Raw genomic sequence first — 24,923 nt, forward strand, 5'->3', positions numbered from 1 at the left:
ACCCCACCACGGCCTCCCCAGCTCACCCCTAAGCCCAGCAACACTGAGCCTATGTGCCCTGACAGCTCTGCACTCTGCGTGTGCTTCTACTATAGTAAGTACACCGTTGTCAATGGTTAACTGTTCACACAGCTATTTTCCCACTAATTTCAGAAACTACAGAAGCCCTCATCTTCACACCCCAACACCTACAATAACTCACAGACTGAACCCAATTTCACCAGAGGTTAACAAAGTGGTGGGGTTTCTTCCCCATTCCTCCATTACAGAAAGTGACGACATGTCTCAGGAATATAAAGTTAAGTGAATGCAATAATCCTGCAATAACCTCAGGACTGAAGTCCCATGTCACTGATCTTAAAACAGTGTTCCTCAAGGGAAAGAAACAATAACTTCTGCAAACAAATAATTGACAGGATAAATTTTCCTCAGGAATATCCTCACCTGTAAAATATTAGTAAAAAAGTCATGGTAGAACATGGGCCAATCCTGACGTCCTATATCAACAATAACTTTGCAGAGTTTGTTCCGGATAAAGTAAGGTAAGGTTTTATGGTGAGCCAAAAGGAGTTTGGGCAGGCAGCTGCGGATTTCCATCTTATCCTGAGATGGGACCCCAAGCCACATTTTATTGATCAGATTCTGAAAAACAAACATACATCTTTTAAATTAATGATCTACATGCAAAAATAACTAGTTCACTTCCAAAAAAATCCTAATGGTTTGAAGCATTTGGCAAAAAGAGCAACAAAAATATTAAAATCCTATGATATAACAACCACATTCCTAGGAAAACCTGCTAAATAATCTAATAAAAACAAAAGGCTGTAATATGTACAAAAAATTTTCTATTATACCATTGACTCTAATGGCCACCCAAAAATAATGACAATTAAACCACTGTTCAAAACTAGCGATGAATAATGGTACAACCATTTCTGAGAATATAACATGGTGGCGGTGGCGGGCAGATAGCTTAACTAACATGATTATTACATTTTTTAAGTGCACTGGAAGAAAGTTAATATAAAATGAAACCTTTGTGGCGGGGGATAATGATATTGGGGGCCTCATTTCTCCTCTAATAACATTCTTCTCTAGTTATTTTTCTCTTTTAAATAATAATAGGGAGGGGAAAGGTACATGTCATTAAACACAACTTAGCTCAACAATATAGTCAACCACCCATCTGATCTGTCTGGTGTCAAGGACAGAAAGGTGCCTCAGAACACCAGGTATCTAGACAGAAGCAGTGTGTGGGACAAAGTCCCTGGGCTGAGTTCCCACTGCTCCTAGTCACCTGGTACATTAAAGCTAAAGTCTAGTCCCAATAACATGGCAAAGTGACTACAGCAAACATTTCAGAAAAGTGTGAAATTATCTGACAACTTACCTCAAAAACCGTTAAACTGTACATCATTACATAGTCATTCCTCGTGCTGGAGAGAAAATAGAGGCAGAATCTCCAGGCTCCTATTTGCTGGGCAAAGTTATTAAGAAGCTCCTCTGGAAAAGTTAAAAAGCAACAAAAGAAAGTTTATAAAAACACATGCAATTAACAGAAGTCTGGGCTTTTTTATTTTTTTTAGTGTGCTTCTTCATTTAAATGGCATCAAAAACAACCACAAAACCCAGCTAATTCTCAAGATAGAACAGATGATGCAATATTTTTCTGACTCTGCGGTAACCATCAATGCAGTGTTCTCAGCCATCAAAAAGCCAGTAACTTTACTGTGAATTCTTTTTGAGGTACAGAAATTCTCACTGTTAAAGTTCTTACTTAAGCTCAGCTGTAGATGGCAAGTCATAAGACTGTCATTTCACCTTCTTAAAAATGATGGCTTACTTGTTTCCTCACATTTGAGCTATTATGGATTTCCCAACCACTCCTCTATAAATCTTCTGTAAAGTCTACATTGTTCACATGCTCATACAAAATGAGGAGAAAAAAAAGATTAAGACCTTACAAAGACGACAGAAAAAAAAATTTAAGTGAATTCAAGTTGGCTAACTCTCTTTATTCGGGTCAGTTTTATTTTTTAAAAAATCACACACACACAAAAAAAAAATCTGAGAGTTAACAATCATGAGAGCTGCCAGGAGCAGCGTGTCCACACACTGAATCAGTTGGCAATGGTTCTCCTGCTTAGGCTGTTGCCAGCATCAGCCAAAATCCACGAGACAGCAAGCACTGGGAGACTTTCACCATGTTTCTAGACATGCTGCCCCTCAGTCACCTTGACCTGCTGCACAGGCAGTGAAATATAACCCAAAAAGGCCCCAATGCTGAGATTCTAGGAAGCCTGTGGAAAGGCAGAACGCTTTCCAATCCTAAACGCACTGCTCTGCTAGTCCCCGACCATCTAGGCTAAATGCAATAAGGCAGTCTCATTAAAAACTCCGTAAAAGGAAACGGATGCCTGTCCTACTAACTGAGCAGAAGTCTCTATGAATCCCAGAGGTGAAGTCAAATCAGACAGAATGAGCTGTGGCTGTACCCGAGGCACAGATCCTGCCACAAATTTACTGAGTCTGACCCCAAGCGAGTCAGTGCTCCTTGATGCTTCCATTTCCTACACTGTTAAAAGAACCAGATGCCCTCTCAAGGTCCCCTCTAACAGCTCTGTCACCCTCTAGGCACTAGTAACTCGCCTTTGCTGGAGGAAGGGGAAGCCCTTTTAAGAAAAGACTTCCTTCCTTTCTCCCACCTTGCTAGGAATAGAGCCTTTAGATCCTAAGACAACAGAAAAGAAGCAAATGACTATAGCCCACACACTCAACGCTACAAAGACTGGGTACAAAGAGAACTGAAAGAAGACATGCCCACTGTGTAGAGCCAAACCTTCGGATTCCCCTCAGACTCCATTTAATTAGACACTGGGGCATCTGGTTATTTAGACCTATTTTAAAATCAAATTCAAACATGAACATGTTATAGAAGGTTACACTTTTAATTCATGAGTACACAAGGTGAGCAACATTTAATTTGCAAACCAAAATTTTTAAAAAAGAGCATTTCAATCATAAGCTTTAAAAAAAAAAAAAAAAAAAAAAAAACCTTCAAAGAAATGAGAATCTGGAATACAGTAAACTAATGTGAGGGAAAGTTCCTCCTCCTCCTTTGGTAAAAATCCCAGCTCGTATTTTCACTGAAAGTGTAAGGCATTTGGTAGCATAAAACTAGCCAGTGGTCCACTTAGCAGCAAGAGGGTCTGCCCACCTGGATAAGAGCAATCAGAGAAGCAAGAGGGGCAGAGCAGGTGGGGCTCAGTATGTCAGTGACTCCTTCTTCATAAATGCTCTGATGATACACAGCGTACTCCCTCAGGAAGAAAGACATGCAGGGGGCAGGCCCAAAAGACACCTTCAAGTTTAAAACTGAAAGAGAAGCAGCATCTCCTCAGGAGCCAATGTGATGTTTAAAACATGTGCAGGGGAAATGGGAGGCAGCCAGAGGTCTTCTGGCCACCTGGAAAAATCTGAACCACAAATGAGCTCTGTGCCAAAGATGGACTCAACCATGAGATTTAATTGGCCAAAATGATTACAGAAACCAATGAAGACAGGGCCTAGGAGTCACAGAAAGAGACCTCCAAGGAGGTGGAAGCAATGAATACAAGATTAGTACAAAGCAGACACCCAAGAGAAAAGCCTGCAGGTTTGGACAGAGAAAAGCATTTTCTATTCAATTTACTGAAAATTTGGGGGGAAAAAGACTATTCCAGCACCACAATACAGCATGCCCCTAATGCAGAATCTGACACTTGAATGCAGTTTCTATTGCATGGTATGCTTTAATTAATATTGTTTGTGTGAATGAATATAAAAATCAAAAGTGGGTTCCAGAACATGCTGAGGCCCCAGAAGACTTGAAGTGATTACACCTACATCTCTTTGTTGTTTGAAGCCCTTAGTTCCTAAAAATTTGCAGAATGAAAAAGATAATAGCAGAGATAAGAAAAAGCTGAAGCCCCCAAAGCAATACCAGGTAAGGGATTCAGATCAGACCTGTGCCTACAAAACATGTTTCACACTTCAGTGAATTCTCACGTTTATTTTAATCAACAGCTGCAGGCTTCTTATAAAAGTTCAACAACATTGTTGAAATTAGGAATAAAGCGGGAGAGAAGTTTTACACTTGACCAATGGAAAGAAAATCCATTGACGCCTGGCTTGGTGGTGCACACCTATAATCCCAACAACTCCGGAGGCAGAAGTATCACAAGTTCAAGGCCAGCATCAGCAACTTAGTGAGACCCTATCTCAAAAAATAAAAAGGGTTGGGGATGTTTCTCAGCCATAGAGAACCCACAAAAAAGAAAAAGAAAATCCTTCACTATGCCCTTATAGCTAGGTTTGCAGACCTCACCAGCCACACAAGAGAATCAGAGAAAAAGAGAAATGATTCAAGGGAAAAGAAGCAGGCTTGAGCAGCCAAGGCACCAACTCCTTCCTCCCCACTTATTGTAAACAATTCCTCACAGCACAACACTTCACTTACCTATCTCACGTTTTCTTTCATTGGTTGTACAATCATGGAAAAATTCTGTCATCAAACTTTCCAATGCCCTGAGGGAGGCTTCTTCAGATGCCTGACAAAAGAATTTGAAAAAACATCAATAAACTATATCTTCAGTTCTACTGTTCTCATTTCCTTCCAGGTCACACTCAATAGCAAGAGCAATTTACTTCCTCAAAACATTTGGGTTCAACATTCTTCAAATATGTGGTATAAGCCAGAAAAATTAAAGGGAATTTCCCAGCTGGCTTGAAACACAAGTTTTTGTATCCTCTAGTAATTCATGATACTGTGTAATTTTTAATTATTTATGTTAAAGAAAAGGGAACAAATAAGTCAATTCTGGAATGATATTGAAGAAAATCAACAGTCCCTGACTCTGCCTGAATAGGCAGATTGAAGAGATTCAGGGAGACTTGGAGACTCTCCTTCCACAATATACTTGCTCCATGTCTGAATCATCACCTATTTTGATTCACAGGAATTGTTTTGCACTGCCTCATGGATCCCTGGGGTTACTAAAGATGCTTCAGGAGTCATGCATACAGACAGTTCTCAATCTTGCATGAGCAGCCAACAGAGAGCAGGTGCATGCAGCTCAGAGCCAAGCTGAGCAGAGACCACACCTCCAAACCACAGACCCACAGAGAACCGGACTCCCAGAACTCCCCAGGCTGAGAAAGGAGAAGGTACCGAGGCCCCCAGTGCTCATCCTCTCCCTCTTCCATATGGAGTCCCCAAAACCCACTTCCTTTTCACTGATAAGTAGGAGGACAAACAGCTGTTGCAGCAATGAACTTGAGTCAAAACTTCACACACCTGTTTGCAAAACAGTGAGCACTCTCAGACCAGGATCCTTGTTGGCGTTAACCTACCCCTGAGGGGATCACGAGCCTAAGGCATTACTGATTTTTGAATTATGTCTTAATTCCTTTCTTCATATCCCTTCCTCCCCCAGAGCCCCTCTATTAACCCCAGAGTGAGAGCTGACTATAAAAACTGCATTTTAAAACAACAGGCCCACATTCAAATGTGTTCCATGTCAAACTATATTAGAAAGGCCTCCAACTAGTAGCTTACTTTAGTAGAGACTGAGGACAATCACCAGCACTTCCCAGGATGAGTACCAATTAAGAAACCAACCCAGGCTTGCACAAGCACATCCACATCAACTAGTACATACAAGTTCACGACCTAGAGCATGGGCCATGTTTAAGCAGTGCCAGGCACAGCTGTCCCCCTCAGACTATCCACAGTGTGATGGCTACACAATGACAACTGAACTCCAACCTGCTGAGTACTGAATTATCACAGAGTTCCAGCACTTGTGAGTTTGAGGAACTTTATAGTTATGATAAGCTTTGCTTGCGTGTCCAAACTACAAGTCCAGGTACCAGGCGGTGAGCCTGCTGTAATCCCAGTCACCCTGGATGAGAGTCCCGAAGAACCAACTCTGTCTCCATCCCTAGTCCTACCTACTCCACATTCCCTGTCCCAATCCAAACAGCTAAGGAAAATGAAAAGACAAAAGCACACATAAGGGGGCTGGGGTGGAGGGGTAGAGTGTCTGCCGAGAATGCCTGAGGCCCAGGGTTCCATTCCAGTACTGCCAAAAAAAAAAAAAAAAGTACATGTAAGGATTACAGATGGTTACAGAGAAAAGGAAACGCCAGAACCTAATCCAGCAGCATCACCAGGTACTTCCCAGCAGGAGCCGTGGGCTAATACCTGCCTCACAGGGTGTTATGAGGATCAAATGAGGTGATCCACATAAAACTGCCACATAAACTGTAAGGAATTGTCTTAACTAGTAGTTAGTTATAGCTGCTCTCATTTTCACTTGGTCCTAGATTCAAAATGAAACAACCAAGGCAAGACCAATGCAGAGCAGAGGAGGTCGGGCCTAGCAGAGACTCATGGGGCTTCATCCCAAACCTATTTATTAGGTTTTTCAATCAGATTTCAAAATGAAACTATTTAAATTTAGAGGGGGTTAAAAAAAAAAGAGGCTGAGACCTTGCCAAAGTTATACAATCAGAGCCAAGGACAAAAACAAAGAAAAAAGGATGTGTTCAAGACCTGCGAACAGCTGAAGGATCCTGCAGAATGCCCTCCCGCCCTTGGAAAGAAGGCCACTGGAACCTCTGCCAGCTGTTTCAATCAAGTGGTGAAGCCAGAATCCAGACTATGTGGGTTAAGGAATTAATGGCAAGTGAGGAACTGGTAACACTCCATAAATCACTGTACTTTCAAGTTGTGAAAGGGACAAAGAATCTAAAACAAAATCAAGTGACACTGTGTGGTAGAAGAGAAGACTTCAATTCTCAAAGCCTATTCACTTTATCTTCTACACTACACTAATTCGTTTATGAAGAACATTCATGATCCAATTTTATCTGACTGCTTCCCATCATGGGCTAGGGATTTATGCCTCTTGTATTGACAAAATAAAGATAGATTAGTTTAAAACTCGGTGAGGGGGCTAGGGATGTAGCTCAGGGGTACAGTGCTTGTCTAGCAGGCATGAAGCCCCAAGTTTAATTCTCACCATACAAAAAAATAAAACTAAGTGAGATACATTCACATGCAAAAAAAAAAAAAAAAGTCAAATTATAGATACAAAATGTGAAAAGTAAAGCAATAAAGTTTTTATAGTATCTCCATGATTCAGGGGCAGGAAATATTTTTTCTTTTCCCAAAGATAGAGCATGAAACAAAGGAACAGATTGATAAATTGGAATAATCATCAGATGGCACAGTATAGAGTTCAGAGAGAGCCACAAAATGGAAAAGGATATTTGCAATATAGTAAGTGACCGAGAACCTATATCAGTTTGTAAAGTAACTCATACAAATCAATATGAAAAACACAAAGGCTTTTTTAGATAGGCAAATAGGTACTTAAGAAAGAAGATAATCAAAAGACCTATGAGGGGACTGGGGTTGTGGCTCAGCGGTGGAGAGCTCGCCTAGCACATGTGAGGGGCTGGGTTCCATCTTCAGCACCACATAAAAATAAACAAGTAAAATAAAGGTATTGTGTTCAACTACACCTAAAAAAAATTTTAAAAAAAGACCTATGAGTAACTGTTCAACCTCATTAATTATCAGGGAACTACAAGTAAAAACTAGCTAGTGCCACACATCTAGTATAATGGTTAAAATTAAAAAGACTGATAATAACAAGTGCTGGTGAGAATGCCAGGCACCTGGAACATGCATGCACACCACTGGTGGAAGCATAAACTGTACAATCGCTGTGGAAAACTGATGGTTAATCATATGCATATCTTATAGCCCTGCAATTCTACTCCTTGATAATAACGAACAAAAATCTGTGCATGGATAAGAAAAAGAAGGTACACACATGTTCAGCACCATTATACCAATACCCAAAAGAACCCAACTGTATACCACTAGTGAAATGGATAAACTTTTTTATTTATACAGAAGAATATACATAAATGAATGACTCTAATTGCAACAACATGCAAAAATCTCACATATACTACTTAAAGAGTAACCAAAGCACACCCTTCCATTATTGATTTTTATATTAAAAAGAAGCAAAAAACTATGGTGTTATTATCAGAACAGTGGTGACTTTTAGAGAAGGACTTCAGAATTCTAGTAATATTCTATTTCTTGATGTAAGTGTTAATTATATTAATTATACAAGGCTCATCGTTTTGCCTTATAATTTCTGCACTTCTCTGTATGTACTATACTTCAATATTTAAAACTATGTTATACTTATTTTTAAAATTTAGATTGGCATTTTTAGACTGAGTTTAAAACTGTCTTCCTTCCACTAGCACAACTATTCAAAGCAATTTGGGGACTACATGCAGATAAGACTTCTGGTACCGTCACCTGTTTACGTTCTGCGCCACCAGAGAAGCAATAGAAGATATTAGCACCCCCTTTGCCCATGCATCCCAGAGGACTACATGGCTCACTCACCTCAATAGCAAATGGCATACATACTTACATCCCTGGCCCCGATGATGAGGTAAGTTTGGCTCAAAATATACTCCTGGACAGCTAAGACAAACTCAAAGTTTTCTGTTCCAGAAACAGTTAAAACCTACAAAGCTGATAAGCTTTCAACAGCCTGCCTTGATTTTTATCTGCTCCTTTTATTGCTGTTCATGGGTCAGCAGTTCAGAGACCTGTGCGACTGGCTCATTTATTAAGAGAGACTACTAAGTCAACCAAGACTCAAAATCAACTCATAAAAGAAAACTTGAGACAAGGGAAAAGGTCACATAATCTGGAATATTCTTGGATTCTTCATATTCTCTATGCCCACAACAAATGCCATCAGGCCTGATGACTCTTCACACTGTTTCTTAAATCTGTATCTTCTCTCTCGTCCCTATTTCTACCAAGCCCTACTTACCTCCTGCCTAGATTACTGTACCTTCTTTTACCTGGTCACACTGATACCAGCTTTTCCAATTCCAATCCAATCTGTACTTCACTACCAGATGAATTCTCCCATATATGACGTCCTACCCCAACTATTCTAAACTAGCTTGGTCCCTGACTTCAAAGAACTGGAGCTTGCCTGAGAGGGGAAAGCAGAACCTATAAGTGAAAAACAGAATGTGATGGTTAGCATCCTATAGTAGAGGCACACAGATCACAGCCTCAGAGCCCAGAGTGCACACTAACTGAGGGAAAGCTCCACAGGGGTGGCAGCTACCTTAAGTCTTGAAGAATGCAGAGTTTACTAAGAGGAGAGTGTGCCTGGCTCCACATCACTCCCCATAGGAAACCATCACTCCATCTGAACTCACTGGTCTCAGAAGTAAATGTCTACTCCCATCCTGTACCTGCTCATAGGTCTGCAATTCATAGTTCGACCTTCATGAAATTTATGACAAAGATTACAGCATGAACCCATTCATTCTTTGTCTTGTAATCAATATCACACTTTTTAAAAAATATTTTTTAGATGTTGATGAACCTATGTTTATTCGTTTATTTATATGTGGAGCTGAAAATCAGACCCAGTGCCTCACACATGCTAGGCAAGCGCTCTACCACTGAGTCACAACCCCAGCCCCAAGTACCATAGACTTTTGCCCATGCTACTGTTCTTTGGTCATTTCCAATGACAAAACACTAAAGAAAGCAGCCTCAGAGGACAAGTTCCTAGAGCTCCAACCCAAACGCACCTCAATGTTGGCCTATTTTTTTAACCAGTCACTTTTTCCTTTTGTGCACATTTGGGAATAACAAAAGCACTGGGTTCTTCTGAGGATTAAATAATCTCCATATAGTGGCCAGCACTGTTACTGCCTCATAGATGCTACATTTTTCTATCTAATCACAACATAGCTGTCTGCAAAGAGAATGCATAATATCCTTGTATTTTCTACAACATCCAGCGAAGACTGGTCTCAAATGGATCAAATTCAGGAGAGTAAAAGGAACAAGAAGACTGCTAGTATGGCTTTCAGCATCTAAGGAATATCTGTAATTCCTCCATATTTAAGATGCATGTGATTATCTATTTAATTAACCCCTAGCCAGGCACAGTGGTACCTGTACTCTCAGCTGCTCAGGAGGCTGAGACAGAAAGATTACCAGTTCCAGGCCAGCCTCAGCAACTTAGCATAGCTCCAAGTAACTTATTGAGACCCTGTCTTACAATAAAAAAATAAATAAAATAAAATAAAAAGGCTGAAGATGTAATTCAATGGTAAAGTGCCCCTGAATTCAATCCTTAGAAACTTAAAAAAAAAAAAAAAAATTCTGGGTTGGGGTTGGGCTTATAGCTCAGTGGTAGAGCACTTGCCTGGCATGTGTGAGGCACTGGGTTTGATCCTCAGCACCACATAAAAATAAATAAAGATATTGTGTCTATATACAAAAAAAAAATTCCCCATTAAGGGCTCTGATCATAATGACCTTTGCTCACAGTCAATCTGTTTTGAAAAGTAAGAAATTGCTAAAATTTTTCTTAAAAGACACTAAGCTGACGGTGGATAATAATGATATTTTTGTCTGTTAAGATAAAGATAAGACACCTAGAAGACAGTTTTCTCAAACCCTGAATAAACCTCTACAGCACAACTATATTAAAAAAAATTACCTTTCTTGGAAGGAAGAGGCAGTACTGATGAAGAACCCAGGCCCCACACACAGGTTAGGTCCCCTCCCTGCCTTTCCTTTCTTTGAGCCAGAGACTTGCCATGTTGCCCAGGCTGGTCTCAAACTTTAAAGATCTTCCTACCAAAGACTCCCAAGTTGCTGGGATTACAGGCATGCACTTTTAAAAGTTTTTCTCACTTTCTGCTGCATCTTGTATATCCTACTACAAAGTGCATTATACAGGTGTCCTGTATTCAGGTTCATGGCCTCCTTGATACCAAACCTCAACAAAATGGGCTAGCATCCCAGAGTCCCATTCAAACAAGATCCTCAAACATATGCCCATCCTGTGGTATGCCTGGAACAAGTTTATTTCTCTATTTGCTTGTATATAAAGAATGCTTCTGAGAAAATGGATTCTACGCTAGCTGCTAGCCAAGGTATAAAAGCATGCAAAACCTACCTGGTGTGTTACAACAGATGCCATTAGCAAAGAAATTTGATCTCTTGTAAACTCTCCCTGAAAGCTAACAGGATTATCATAGATGTTTAAACTCTCTAATGAGCACTCTCATTCTTCCCTAAGCCTTTCACCACCGCAAAGAACACAGGGGAAAATCTCTTTGGCCTATTGTAGGCCTGCAGATAAATATGAGATGAGATACTAAACTCAAAGTAACCCACGTGGTAATCAATGTGAGTGTTGTCTACCTAACCCCCTCCTGAAGTCATGCTGCTCAAAAAGCTAGAAAATAGCAAAGAACAGGAAGGAAAGCCCCGCTGGGAGAGCACCGTTCAGAACAAGGTTTCTTCCTCCCATTTTCCCGCTTCCCCATCACTGCTCTTTTGTGTCTCAGCCTGCAGGTACTTTCCTTTAAAAACACAAACTAAACACAGGCCCACAAGCAGGAATCTCACTATACTTCTTCATAAGCAAATGGGTGGGGCCAGCTGACCCTTCTGAAGTCCAGCAGTCAGAAGTGGCAGTGCTGAAACCTGAGGTCCTGAACGACTCCCTCAAAGACAGAGGTTGTGAGGAGAGCACTCCCACACAAGCCCACCCATGCGGTGTGGCAGTCCTTTGCCCTAGCCTGTCTGTGACAGAGGAGTGAGGGCTGGTGAAACAGAGGATACTGAGGTACCAATATGCACTGATGGTATTAACTCTAAAAATTTAGGCACAGGGTTTGCAGGGAAAATATCTTCTGATACCATAGATACTGCACAGTATCTTTATGTAGAGACTTAATATTTATTACACTTGGGCTGCATCCAAACATAATTCTAGTCATTAAAGGGCACTTTTCTGCTTGAGACTAAAACTCCCATAAAGCTGATCAATGGTAGAACATTCCTCCAGTATTTCTTGGGTTTGTACAAACTGCCAAGTCAGATTCTGTCTCCTTCAAGAACAAAAAGGGACTTGATTATTTCTGAGGACCATGAGTGAGATGCTGGGTGACTGCCAGGCATCTGAGCTAGCAAGTTCAACTGGTCCCACTGTGGGAGTGATAAGGTGGAGGCATCTATTCTGTCCCCATGGGGACCAATCAGAAGAAACATCCTTGTAGACAGAGGACAGTACATTTTATGCTGGGAAAACTTATCTATGTACTACTGAATGCATAAGAACAAGGGTCACCAAGCAGCTACCAAGTATAGGTACACCAGTTTCAAAATTTTAAAACAAATCTAAAAACCAAAGGGTCTTGACAAATAAATGCAACATCTGATCCTTGACTGGCCCCTGTACTGAAAAGGGGAAACAATTCTATGAAGGACATAATTACGCCAACTGACAAAAGTGGACTACAGATGGTAGATAAAAGTACTGAAGCAATAAGTTGATTTGTAAGTATAAATGGCAATATAAAAAAGTATCCTTATTATAAAACAAAGGAAACAGGGCAAAATGTTAACAGTGAATGAGGGGTGTTTCTGTTTGTTTGATTTAGTTTGGGGTTTTTTGTAGTGCTAGGGATGGAACCCAGGGTCTTGGACCACTGAACCATTCCCCAACTCTAAAAGGTTTTTTAAAATTTCATCAATTGAGCCAGGCACAGTGACACACATCTGTAATCCCACTGGCTTGGGGGCTGAAGCAGGAAGATCACAAGTTCAAAGCCAGCCTCAGCAACTTAGAGTGCAATAAAATATTTTTTTTAAAAGGGTGGGGTGCTGGGGCTGGGCGCAGTGGTAATCCCTCCCAGTGGCTCAGGAGGTTGAGAGAGGAGGACTGCGAGTTCAAATCCAGCATTGGCAAAATCAAGGCACTAAGCAAATCAGGGAGACCCTGTCTCTAAATAAAATACAAAATAGGGCTAGGGATGTATCTCAGTGGTTGAGTGCCCTGAGTTCAATCCCTGGTACCAAAAGAAAAGGAGTGGAGGTTGGGGATGTGGCTCAGTGGTTAAGTGCCCCTAGTATCCCCCCCAAAAAAATCTACTGGACTGCCATCTTCCACCTTGCTCCTTCCTCACTACTACTCCAAGCTGGCTTTGCAAACAGTAAAGAGGGTAAGAAAGTGATAAAAGCAGAGAGTATTCTTCTTGTCTCTCAGATTCCAAGCGTATTTTCATCCACTATTTTTGAAAAGAACGCTATATAGACTAGACATTAAAAAATTTTGCATCTAGTAGTTGGGCAACAACCATATTCACAGGGAGCTAGAATACATATATTTTATATACTTATTTTACATTTCAGACAGCTTTAATTAGACAGCCAAAAAAAGTAAATGATAAAAATATTTATTCTACAGGAACATAATGAGTAATACAGCAGAGAACAGGCTCTCTCTTCACCATCCCATCTGCTTCTCTTTCCCAGGTACATATCCCAGGAGGATAAGTGTTTGTATGCCTAGTCAATTAAATTCCAAAGACCTATACTGAGTACATTAACACAGGCATGCTACCAAGAAATTCTACAACAGGATCAGAGAATCTTGTGACAAAAATAAACCTCAAAGAACAGCAAGTCGAACGTGCGTTACCAGTAAGGAAAATAAGTCTCAGGCCAGAGTATCTTGCCCAAAGTCTCCTGTTATTGGTCAAGTCAAGACATGGAGGCCAGCAAAGCTCCTTCCAGTGATGGTTCCCCATCCCTTGAACAGTGATGGTTCCGCTCCCATGGGTTTTAAAGATAACAAGTGAGTTGGCATCGGATGAAATCAGGTGATGATGAGTATGATGCTGCTAGACCACTATAAAATCATGCTGCAAATCTAAAATCATGATCAACACTACTGCTCATGTGTAAATAATTTCATTGCAGTTGCTGTTACCACCTGTCCTAAGTCTCTTTTGTCAAACGCATATCACCTCATCCTAAATTATTATCAAACAGATCTAGCATTTTAAATACCAATTAAAATATATTTAATGTCGGATGAAACCTCCAGACTGTTGGGAACTGGGGGAGCAGAATCACTTTCTTTCTCCCCTCCAGGATCTATCAAGAAACCAAGTGCAGATCAAAGCTGAATGTCCCTATTACTCACAAAGCCACAATGCCTCCTCCTTACCATTCTGAACTGGTTTTACCACCCCATACCCCTTGGCCAGGCAAAAATACAGCTGGTTCTGACCACAACAGGGAGGACAGGCTTCTCTTAAGGGATACGCAGGTGAGACATTTCAAGCAGGTGAGACAGTTTCTAAGTCCGAAACTACGCAGTGTTCTGATGCAGTGACTTTACACCTGGCAGATGTAAGCCAACGTGTCACACTGTCCCCAGTGCACCAATCATTCCTGTAGAAAGGAAGAAACAAAGAGGATGGAGACAGGGCAGAGGAGAACTGCTCCAATCCTGCTCCCACCTGGGGTACAAACAACCCGCCCCTGAATGTAAACCAAAGCAAGAATGAGGGAACCTAGAAAGGGTGCCCACCACATGAGCAAGGAGAAAACTTACAGGAACAGTGCACCTCCAAGAGAGGAACACAGCCCGGCATGGCAGGCAGAGAAAGGACCAGGCTAGAGCCAGTCCTGCCTGACTCCACTGAGGACAGCCTGTATAAAACTTTAGACAAACCCTGAAAGCTCCTGTAGCACCCTGGGCATTAAATGTGATCAGGTGTGTACAATGTGTGTGGTTTTAAAGCACTGTAAGAGCCATCTCTCATAACACGTTTCCTTGCACAAACTCCACGTATGCACTTGCTTTTAAAAAATCAAAGTCTATTAGACAGTCACCAACTTTTCCCTCTGAATATGCCTAACACAACCCTAATATTTCAATTTTTAATTGCTGTTCAGCCACATTTTCGAAGGTTCTCAAAGGCTCATAACCAATGGCCAAGCAGTATCTCATGCAAGAGATAGGAGCCCATAGGAGCAGCTGCTGAGGGCATTACATTCTACCGGAAGTGTGAGGGTGCTGCACAAGCAGAGATCTGTCTAATAGGAAGTGACTCTTCCTGGCCAGGGGATGATACTCCTCCCATCACCACAGATGATCACTAGCCACAAAGTGAGAAGTCTGCTTAGCAACTCTCTAACCAGGAACTCGTGTGCTCTGGGTTCCAGACAGTACTACTAATCAATGCAATTTTTCTCATTAAAACTATGATTTTAAAAATAGCTATAATGTATACAATATAGAAAACTATTGCAAACAAAAATAAAAAATGGGCCGGGAACATAGCTCAGTGGGAGAGTGCTTCCCTAGCATACACAGGGCCTTGGGTTCAATCCCCAGCACCATCACCAAAAAAATATATATATCTCACCAAAATACACCAAAAGAAAAAAAATTGTAATAAAAAAAGAAAACTATATTGCAATGCTGGGCTATACACTGTTCCTTCCCCATCCCACTTGTGATTCCCAAACGGCTATGGCAGCTGAAAAGCAGATGGTGACTTTTTTAGGGGTGGTGGAGGTACACAGGAGGAAGAAAACAAGTACTTACTTCACTTGTGTCCTGTTACCCTGCCAAAAACCTTGGCCCTGCTAGCATTCTAGATAATGGAAAGATAGCCCTACACACAGTTTTCTGTCAACCTCCAATTCCCAGCAGGACAAGCATAATTAGCATGGGAGAGAGGCATGGATCATCTTTTCCACAGTTCTCAAATAACCCTGCTAGAATATGGGGGCAAGGAGAAGTAAAAATAAAGTTGTTGTGTTTGTTTTAAGTAAAAATTGTTATTTTAAAATAAGGATTTAACCCTAACACCCTATACAGTAATGACATGATGAGCAAACTACTTAACCACTCTGAGCCTTAAGTTTCTTATTTGCAAAATGAACTTACAAAGCACATCCCTTCACCAGGTAGTTGTGAGAACTAAATGACACCCTAACCATAAACAAAACTACATCACTACCTTCACTACACATATCATGGGTGACTCAATGAGCTTTTAAAAAAGAAACCAAATAAACAAAAATCCCACATAATAAACCAACCAAATGCTCAGAAAGTTCCAATAATACCAAATGCCTTCACTTTCATTTTTATATGGATCATATAAAAATGTGCTGCAAACAAAGTATGAGACAATGACACCACATGCCCTTCGGGCCTCCATTTGTGCTCGAGACAGGAAGGGTTTGGGAACAGATCCATTATTCCAGCAGCAAAAGCTGCATTTTTGTTTGTTTTTTAAAGAAATGTATTGCCCAGAGTTCCACCATTTAAAACAGACTCAGAGACTCTGCTTAATTACTATGACCCCAAAATGCCTGTACTCCCAAGCCCAGCACCTGTGACATCTCCAAGAAACCCTATGGGCCTACAGAGCACAGAAACCCTTGCTCTTGGGTTCAATCCCCAGCAAAAAAANAAAAAAAAAAAAAAAAAAAAGAAAAGAAAAAATAATCCCTTAGCTAATACCACCTGTGAGCCAAAGCCCTTGCAGATTCATGATTCAGGTTCTATCAAGTCCAGCTAATAAACAGTCGCTGAAATACTGGTTTGTTAATTCTCAAGCACCTTTCAATTGCACATCACCACACCACCAACACCGAGTGTCTTTGCCACCTGATCACCAGGGGTGATGGAGTCACTCCACCTTCTGGCCCTAATGTATGACAGACAATTTACTGTCCCTACCCAGACCCCCTATCCATCCTCTGCTCCAGCCAGACCCAAAGCCTCACTTTTCCCTCCACATTATAGGTCCATGCCATTTTCTCTTTAGAATGCCTTTCACTCCTTGGCAAAGTCACCACCAAAGTCCAGAATAAGCATAACCATGACTACTGCAATTCCCACACAGAGCAGCCACCCCTGGGTTTATCACATTACAATGAATTCAATAAGCTAAAATGAACTCAGGTGTGCAAATCTCAGTGCCACCTCAATTCTTGGAATACAGCATCAGATCCCACCCACAGGTGGGGGGCTCTGCCTCACATCACTTCTGGTGCCAGTCACCAAGACCTAGCACAGCTGTTCTAACTATGCTTCTAAAAAGTCATAAATCCACATTTCCACAACCCCTTCCTTGAGTTCAATTCCTTTCCTAAAGTGGCTCACAGAATTCAGGGAAATGCTTACATTTACCAGCTTATTAAAACTGATCCTACAGAGAACACAGATGAAGAGATGCATAGGTGGATGCGGAGAGGGCAGAAGGCACTCCCTCCCCTGGTGCAACACCCTCCAGGAACTTCCATGTGACATTATCCAGAACCTCCCCAAACCTAGTCCTTTGGGACTTTTATGACAGCTTCCTCACGTAAGCATTACTGATTCATCACTAGCCATCTTCAGCCCTCTCCTTTCCATGAGGTCGAGGGGTGGAGCTCAAAGTCCCAATTCTCTAATCCTGCTTTTGTTTTTCCTATGACCAGTCCCCATCCTGAAGGTCCCTAGAGGCTAGCAGCCATCAGTCAATTCAATGACATACAAAAGAACATCACTGTGGAGATTCTAAGGATCTTAGGAAGTGAAGACCAAATATTTCATAACATCATGCAGGCTCTGATCCTTGGCCTTGCGGATTCACATCTTCCAGCCCCCACCACCACCCCTAAGGGCTCAGGCCCTGGGGAATGATTAACACACTGATCAAAACAAGACCTGACTTATCAGCCAGAACCTGAATGTAATACCTAAGTGATAACTGTTAACATAAAATCCTCGTCTACATCAAGCACTCCCATTCCAACAGCTGTCAGATCAAATTCTGAAGGGCTCAGTCCCAGTTTTGGAAAAAATCCTACATGAAGGATAAAAACCACTCACCTAAATAAAAACACAGGACTTCTCTCCCCAGGGGTCCCAGTGAAAATATCCAATACTGAGAAACTGATGCTCTGGAGCCTTGTCTGTTCTCCTTGACATCCAATAGAACTCTTGTTTTTAGGCAAAAATTCATACATTTCCTAAGGTCCTCTGTATTAGATGTTGTCATACTCATTTCTAGGCTGGCTATTTTCTATGACAGAAATAAAAACACCTTACCTGCAAGTTCTCCAAATCACATTCCAAATCAAGAGTAATGTCTAGAAGTTTCCTGCATATTCCCATCCAGGAAATGTGCTGTCATTTCATTGGCTTTCACTCTCTAGGCACGATAAATTTTCCCCCTTTTCCTTATTTTAGGTTCCATCCTTCCCTAGAGCCCTTTGTCCACTGACAATAGCTGTAAACTATTTCTTCCTAATGGCTGGAGCATGGGGCATCCTGACCAATTTAAACTTTTTTTTTTTTTTTTTGGCAATGTGTTGCCCAGACCAGGATCCCAGCAAGTGGCTGGGATTATAGACACATGTCACCACACCCAGCTCATTCATCTTCACCTTTTTCTATGCTTTAAAATATACTGATGTAGTTACCCAGCTACTCAGGGGGCTGGAGCAGGAGGATCACTAGAGCCCAGGAGTTTGAGGCAAGCCTGGCCAATATAGAGAGACTACCATCTCAAAAAAGAAAAGATACTGAAGGGCTATGTACTACATGATTTCATTCCTATGAAAAGTCCAGAATAAGGATAACCATAGACACAGAAAGTAGACTTGTGATTGCCGGGGGCTGGGGAGAGAAATGGGAAGTGATGAGGTTTCCTTCGGAGTAATGAAAGAACACAACATGATAAATGTACTTAATAGAGCTGATTTTTATATGCTGCACATAGTACTAGGGATGGAACCCAAGGCCCTGCACATGCTAGGCAAGTGATCTACCTCTGAGCTACACCCCCAGACCTGTTGCTGAATTTTGTACTGTATAGAATAGCAAGTTTGGGGGCTAGAGTTGGAGCTCAGTAGTAGAGGGCTTGCCTAGCATGTGTGAGGCAATGTGTTCGATCCTCAGAACCACATAAAAATAAGTAAAGGTGTTGTGTCCATCTACAGTTAAAAAAAAAAAAAACTAGCAACAATTTTCTTAAGATTACCAATGCTAATGAGCATAATTATGTACAACTAGTGGGAAGAATAAACTGGTGCAACCTTTCTATTGTACCATGTGATGAAGTGCCTTAAAAATGTTCATACTGGAGCTGGGGATATAGCTCAGTTGGTAGAGTGCTTGCCTCACATGCACAAGGCCCTGGGTTCAATCTCTGGCACCACATTAAAAAAAAAAAGAATTCATACCGAATGTAAAAATTATTTGAAAATAAAAACTTTTATGACAAAAAAAAAAATCTCTTGATACCCTTGGGCTTTTCTGGGACCCTATTATGAAGCAATTTTCTATAATAAAGAAAAAGCTTTTTGCAAAGACTTTAATCACATTTTACCGTGGCAAAAAAAAAAAAAAAACTTTTAGCCAGGTGCAATGGTGTAATCCCAGCAGTTTGGGAGGCTGAGGCAGGAGAATTGCTAATTCAAAGCCAGCCTCATCAAAATCGAGGGCTAAACAACTCAGTGAGACCCTGTCTCTAAGTAAAATACAAAGTAGGGTTGGGGATATGGCTCAGTGAGTGCCCCCAATTTCAATCCCTGGTAACAAAACAAAAAACACTTCTGCTATAATGTTAAGTAAAAAAAGAAGAAAGTGCATTGACAGTATGACCTCAACCATATGTAAAGAGAAAAAAGCTAGAAGGGAGCAAACCAAACCAAAATGTTATTAATAGTTGAATCAGATGGTGGTAATTTCTTTTTTTTTTTTTAAGCTATCAAATATTTTTAAGAAGGCTGCAGTCATAGCTCAGTGGTAGAGTGCTTGCCTAGCATGTGTGAGGCACTGGGTTCAATTCTCAGCACCACATAAAAATAAATAAAATAAAAGTATTGTGTTTATCTACAACTAAAAAAAAATTTTTTTCAAATATTTGTAAGAGTTCAAAATAGTTAACTAAGCAAAATCAAGAGGCGGCAGATTTTATGATTCTGTAGGAGCATCAGTTTCTCCTTTAATTCCTTCATTCTACCAGAATGAAGAAGGTAAAAATTGAACTACCGGAGTGGTCACAAATGTTTCAAAGGGTGGCTACTGCGATTTTTGTTGATGTTTGCTTTTAATAAATCCCTACAAAAGAAGAGTACAGAGAAATTCCCTGTAAGATCTTAGCAGCTTTTCTATAAGTCTAAAAGTATCTCAATAACAGGCTTAAAATAAATCAATCCTGATATCACTTAATTTGTCTTTCTCTAAAAACAGAATGCAGAATGTACATGAACAGTTTCCTGGGCGATAATAAGTCCACGGTTCCTTTCCTCATGAATCAAAAGAAAAACCATTCTGCCAAAAGACTTCCCACAACTGCTCTGAAACTTAAGTTAGACATCACCTCCTTTGGGAAGCCTTCCCTGATACAGACTCCCATCCCCAATTTAGCAAGGCTTATTTTTGTTTTTTAAGTGCAGCTCTCTCTCTTACAAGTTCTATTTCTGCACTTATCCCCAGCACTGAAATCATACGCTGGCCTGTACATCTCCCTCATCCAAGATTAGACTCACCCAGGAATTATAAACTTTCAAAACTTCTACTCACCCCTTTCCATTCTTACATCTATATCTGTGGACTAGACGAATGCCCAACTATTTGTAACTTTTTTCAAGTGATTCCCCAAATGAACCAGTGCTTATCCCAGCTCCTGACTTTCCATTTTAGAAAAAAATTACAAATTTCATGCATTTCAGTGCAGATTCTCTCTACAACTTGTCTTTTCAACTTTCTCTAAATAAATAATCAGCAATTTTTGCCAAGGCTCACCACTCATCCAAGTTTTAGGAAGTGCCTTAAGCTGGGTCCACTCACTGTGACCTGCTCCAGACCACTGGAGGCAATGCAGATCCTAACAAATTCCTCCTTAAAAGCTCTGAAGGTTCCTGGCAGTCAGAAACACAAATGTTAAATTATCAACTGGTCTGTTAAGTATCCCAATAAGAGTATCAACTCAAAACTCTTTCAATCTGACACTATTGAAATGGGAGTTCTTCATTATTTCTCAAAATGTTTTCTTATAGTGCTTTGAGGCCTTTTCAAACACCTTCAAGTTTTCTCTCTTCATAAGAGGCTTCACTTACCAATAGATCAAGATATGATTTTGTAGCATGTCTCAATAAAGTATGTCTGTGCAGAGTGAGATGAGGATGTGAGGATGAGCCACTCACCCCACAGACAAATGAGATGAATCCACATTGTGTTCCTCAAACATGTGTGCCTGGTACTTTTATTTCCTTGTGAAGATTCAAACAGTTATGACTAGTTAATAGATAAGCAAAAAGATTCCACGCTGTTCCCTCCTCCCTATACTAGTGATGGAACCCAGGGTCTCACATGCTAAACATGCCCTCTACCTCTGAGTTACATTCCCAGACTTACTGATGTACTTTAAAACAGGGTCTTTGCTAAGTTGCCCAGGCTGGCCTCCAATTCGGTGATCCTCTTGCCTCCACCTTCCAAATAAATGGGACTACAGGTGTGCACGACCACACTTAGCTACACTGGTTATTAAACAATAAATGTTTAAGGTACAAGCCAAGATTTTCAAGAATTTTCAAGTTTACAGGAAGCCTTCTATGACTTGTAGTCCACGGACATGTGCTTTCCTTTACAGAAACTCTAAGCATGACTAGCCAATCCTTCTATGAAACGACCTCTTAACATTGTAAATTCACACTTTGGTTCATAAGCCCAACTAACAGAATCAACAATAAAAAATTACTGGAAAATCACTTCAAAGAAACTCCACTACTTTCTTGTAAAGGAAACTCTATCCTACAATGAGACCTGTATTTCTAAAGTTCTTAAATTATGTTATGACAAATAAACCTTTAGCCAAGCAGGAGGGAATGAACACTTTAATTACACGATAAGACAAAAGGTACATGTGCAGTGATTTAGAAAACCATCAGATTCCACAGCCCCTTCGATATTCTCATTTTATTCAATTCCAAATAATTAGTGCACATGAAATGCTAGTTAGCGCTCTCCTTTCAACAAAAGTACCTGTGTTCAATTTACCCTATAACTGCTCAACCAAATGTGCAAGCTACTCCAAAATTATCCAACCAAATTATATTTAAAATTAAACAAATGTTGGCTGACCCAACAGAAAATGTACAAAGATCAGGAGATCAAGAATGGTAAGCTGATATGGGAATTAAATATATACTGTAATAAACATCAAAAAAAGTTCCACTCCACTCAAGAGTGCCTTAGGTGATAAGTGATGAGTGAAGTGGAACATCTTTTGGTATTTTATTTCAAAAAGTAACCTGAAGTTCAATTTCACCCTTCACATTAATTAGTTTTAATAATGTTAACCAAAAGTGGGGAATAGGGCCTACCCAACTCTTGAGTATTGCAAAAATGTTATCTAGAAGGGCACAGTGGCGCATGCCTATAATCCCAGAGGCTCAGGAAGCTGAAACAGAAGGGTCCAAGTTCAAATGCAGCCTCAGCTAAGGTGAGGTGCTAAGCACTCAGTGAGACCCTATCTCTAAATAAAATACAAAACAGGGCTGAGGGTGTGGCTCAGTGGTTGAGTGCCCCTGAGTTCAATCCCCAACACCAAAAAAAAAAAGTTATCTATCCTACAAACTTAAAAAGTAAGTTAACAGAAACACAGTAACATTCAGTATTAATTCATTAACACAGGCACACCACTGGTGTTCCAGGGCAAATTGATTTAAAAAAAAAAATTATCTACTCTGAGAGATGCTGAAGTTACTGAACTTGCAGATTTCTTCCAGCAGCCAGGCAGAAGTCAAGCTGGTTCTCACTGAGGTAGAAATTACTATATTCCACATGTCATCCTTCAGAAAACAATGAAGAAAGGTCTCCAAAATACTTGGGAAAAGAATGCACTACCTATAAGTATTATGCCCAGCAAGGTTACCATTTATGGATAAGGATAATACATAGGCATTTTAAAATATGAAATAATTCCAGAAAAATAACAATTACAAACTCTTTTGAAAAAGGATTATCAGCTAATAAATGACAGAAAAGATCAAAAGAACACTCCATCCCAGATGGTAGAACAATGTCTACAAAATCAGAGGGAAAGAGTAAATCCCAAGAATGTTATACCTAGCCAAAATGTTCTTCAAAATACAAACACACATGACCAAATAGGGCACTCTGTACAAAAATTGACAATAAAATCCAGCAGTAAGGAAATGAACTACAGAATATGAGGGGGAAAAAAAAAAAAAAAAACATAAAAAAAACCAGTGGGAAATACTGAATCCTTGAAAACATGTAACACTAAAGTGAGGAAATTATGATAATAAAATAGTATAAAAATGCTCTAAAACATAACAAAGTAAATTAACAATCAAAAGGGAGGAAGAGGGGAAGTGGAAAGAGTACAAATTTTCTTATTTTTGCTGTTACAAAGTTCACCAATACTGATTACAACTGGGACATAGTATATTGATAAAAAATGATGCCATCTTCCAAATGTTTTTTATAGTCTTCTTCCTTAACCAACGAGGATTTATGCAGCACTAATAATTGAGACAAAGACTTACTTGAAATGTGTTACTTCCTTTCAGTTTCACTTTTTTCTTTTTCTGCTATAAATTCAAGTGAAATGGACAGCAGCCAAAAGCATTATGGTCAGTGAATAAGTCAATCTCAAAAGGTTACATACTGGGGCTGGGGTTGTGGCTCAGTGGTGGAGCGCTCGCCTAGCACATGTGAGGCGCTGGGCTGGATCCCCAGCACCACATAAAAATAAAAGGTATTGTGTCCAATTACAATTAAAAGAAAAAATTTTTAAAAAGGTTACATACTGCTGATTACATTTATATAACATTCTCAAAATAACATTGACAAAACCCTAGAGATGAGTAGTTGCTGGGGTGGGGGGGGGTACGAAGACAAAGAGGCGGTACCCATGAGGAGTTCTGTGATGAGAGAATTCTGTACCTTACCTGGGGTGGTGATTACACGAATCAACACATGGAATAAACTGCACAGAAACATATACATACAAATAAATGCAGGTCTAAAACTGGTAAAAACTCAATCAGGCCTGTAGTCTAGTCAATAATTGACACATACCAATGCCTATTTCCTGGTTTTGATATTGCACAAAGGTACATAAAATGCCACCATCGGGGGATCTAGGTGAAGGGTACATAGAACTCATAGTTTTACAACTTTCTGTGATCATATAATTATTTCAAAATAAGTGACAGTAATTTAGTTTTTATTTTTTAAATATTCTGATCAAAAAGCATCAGTACATTCACTTTCTTAACAAAAGTACTTATGCTAAGTATCCCTCATCCATCTACAGATATATAGCTATAGATAAATTTTCAGAAAATTATGGGATATTTATATAATATAAAAAAATCACTGATTTCCTTTTTTCCCTTTTGTCATGGCTTTGTACTTTGGTATTTTAGAGTTTTGGGTTTTTTTTTTTTTTGGTTTGTCATTTTATTGGTTTTTTGTTTTTGTTTTGTGATACTATGAACTAAATCCAGGGGGCTTTACACTAAGCTGGGTTTTACCCCAGCCCTTTTTATTTTTTATATTGAGTCAGGATCTCACTAAGCTGTCAAAGCTGGAAACTTGCCATCCTCCTGCTTCAGCCTCCAGAGTAACTGGGATTACAAGGTGTGTGTCACTGAAGCCACGTGTCACTTTTTAAAAAATTTTCCCGGGCTGGGGTTGTGGCTCAAGCAGTAACGCGCTCGCCTGGCATGTGTGGGGCACTGGGTTCGATCCTCAGCACCACATAAAAATACAGATATTGTGTCCACCAAAAACTTAAAAAAAAAAATAAATATTAAAAAATTCTCTCTCTTTCTCTCTCTCTTTAAAAAAAAATAAGTAAATAGAAATAAAGATGTGTCCACCAAAAACTAAAAAATAAATATTAAAAAAATTCTCTCTCTCTCTCTCTCTCAAAAAAAAAAAAAAAAAAAAAAA

General features: G+C 40.0%; 1 protein-coding gene across 6 annotated transcripts in view; it reads right to left on the minus strand.

The window, feature by feature from the left end:
* Xpo6 (exportin 6) overlaps positions 1-24,923 on the minus strand; it is a 98,219-nt gene that overhangs the window by 62,267 nt on the left and 11,029 nt on the right. For 4 of the 6 annotated variants that reach the window (XM_015491195.2, XM_015491194.2, XM_015491197.2 and 1 more), the window contains exons 2-4: positions 4,502-4,592; positions 1,394-1,506; positions 445-642 (exon numbers count right to left, since the gene is read on the minus strand). In XM_015491195.2, the coding sequence (XP_015346681.1) occupies positions 445-642; positions 1,394-1,506; positions 4,502-4,592 (402 nt within the window). Of the gene's footprint in view, positions 1-444; positions 643-1,393; positions 1,507-3,220; positions 3,379-4,501; positions 4,593-24,923 lie in introns of those variants that run through there. The other 2 variants (XM_048789704.1, XM_048789705.1) reach the window with 2 other exon arrangements.

The sequence above is a fragment of the Marmota marmota genome, unplaced genomic scaffold, assembly GCF_001458135.2.
Source record: "Marmota marmota marmota unplaced genomic scaffold, marMar, whole genome shotgun sequence".
Lineage (NCBI taxonomy): Eukaryota > Metazoa > Chordata > Mammalia > Rodentia > Sciuridae > Marmota > Marmota marmota.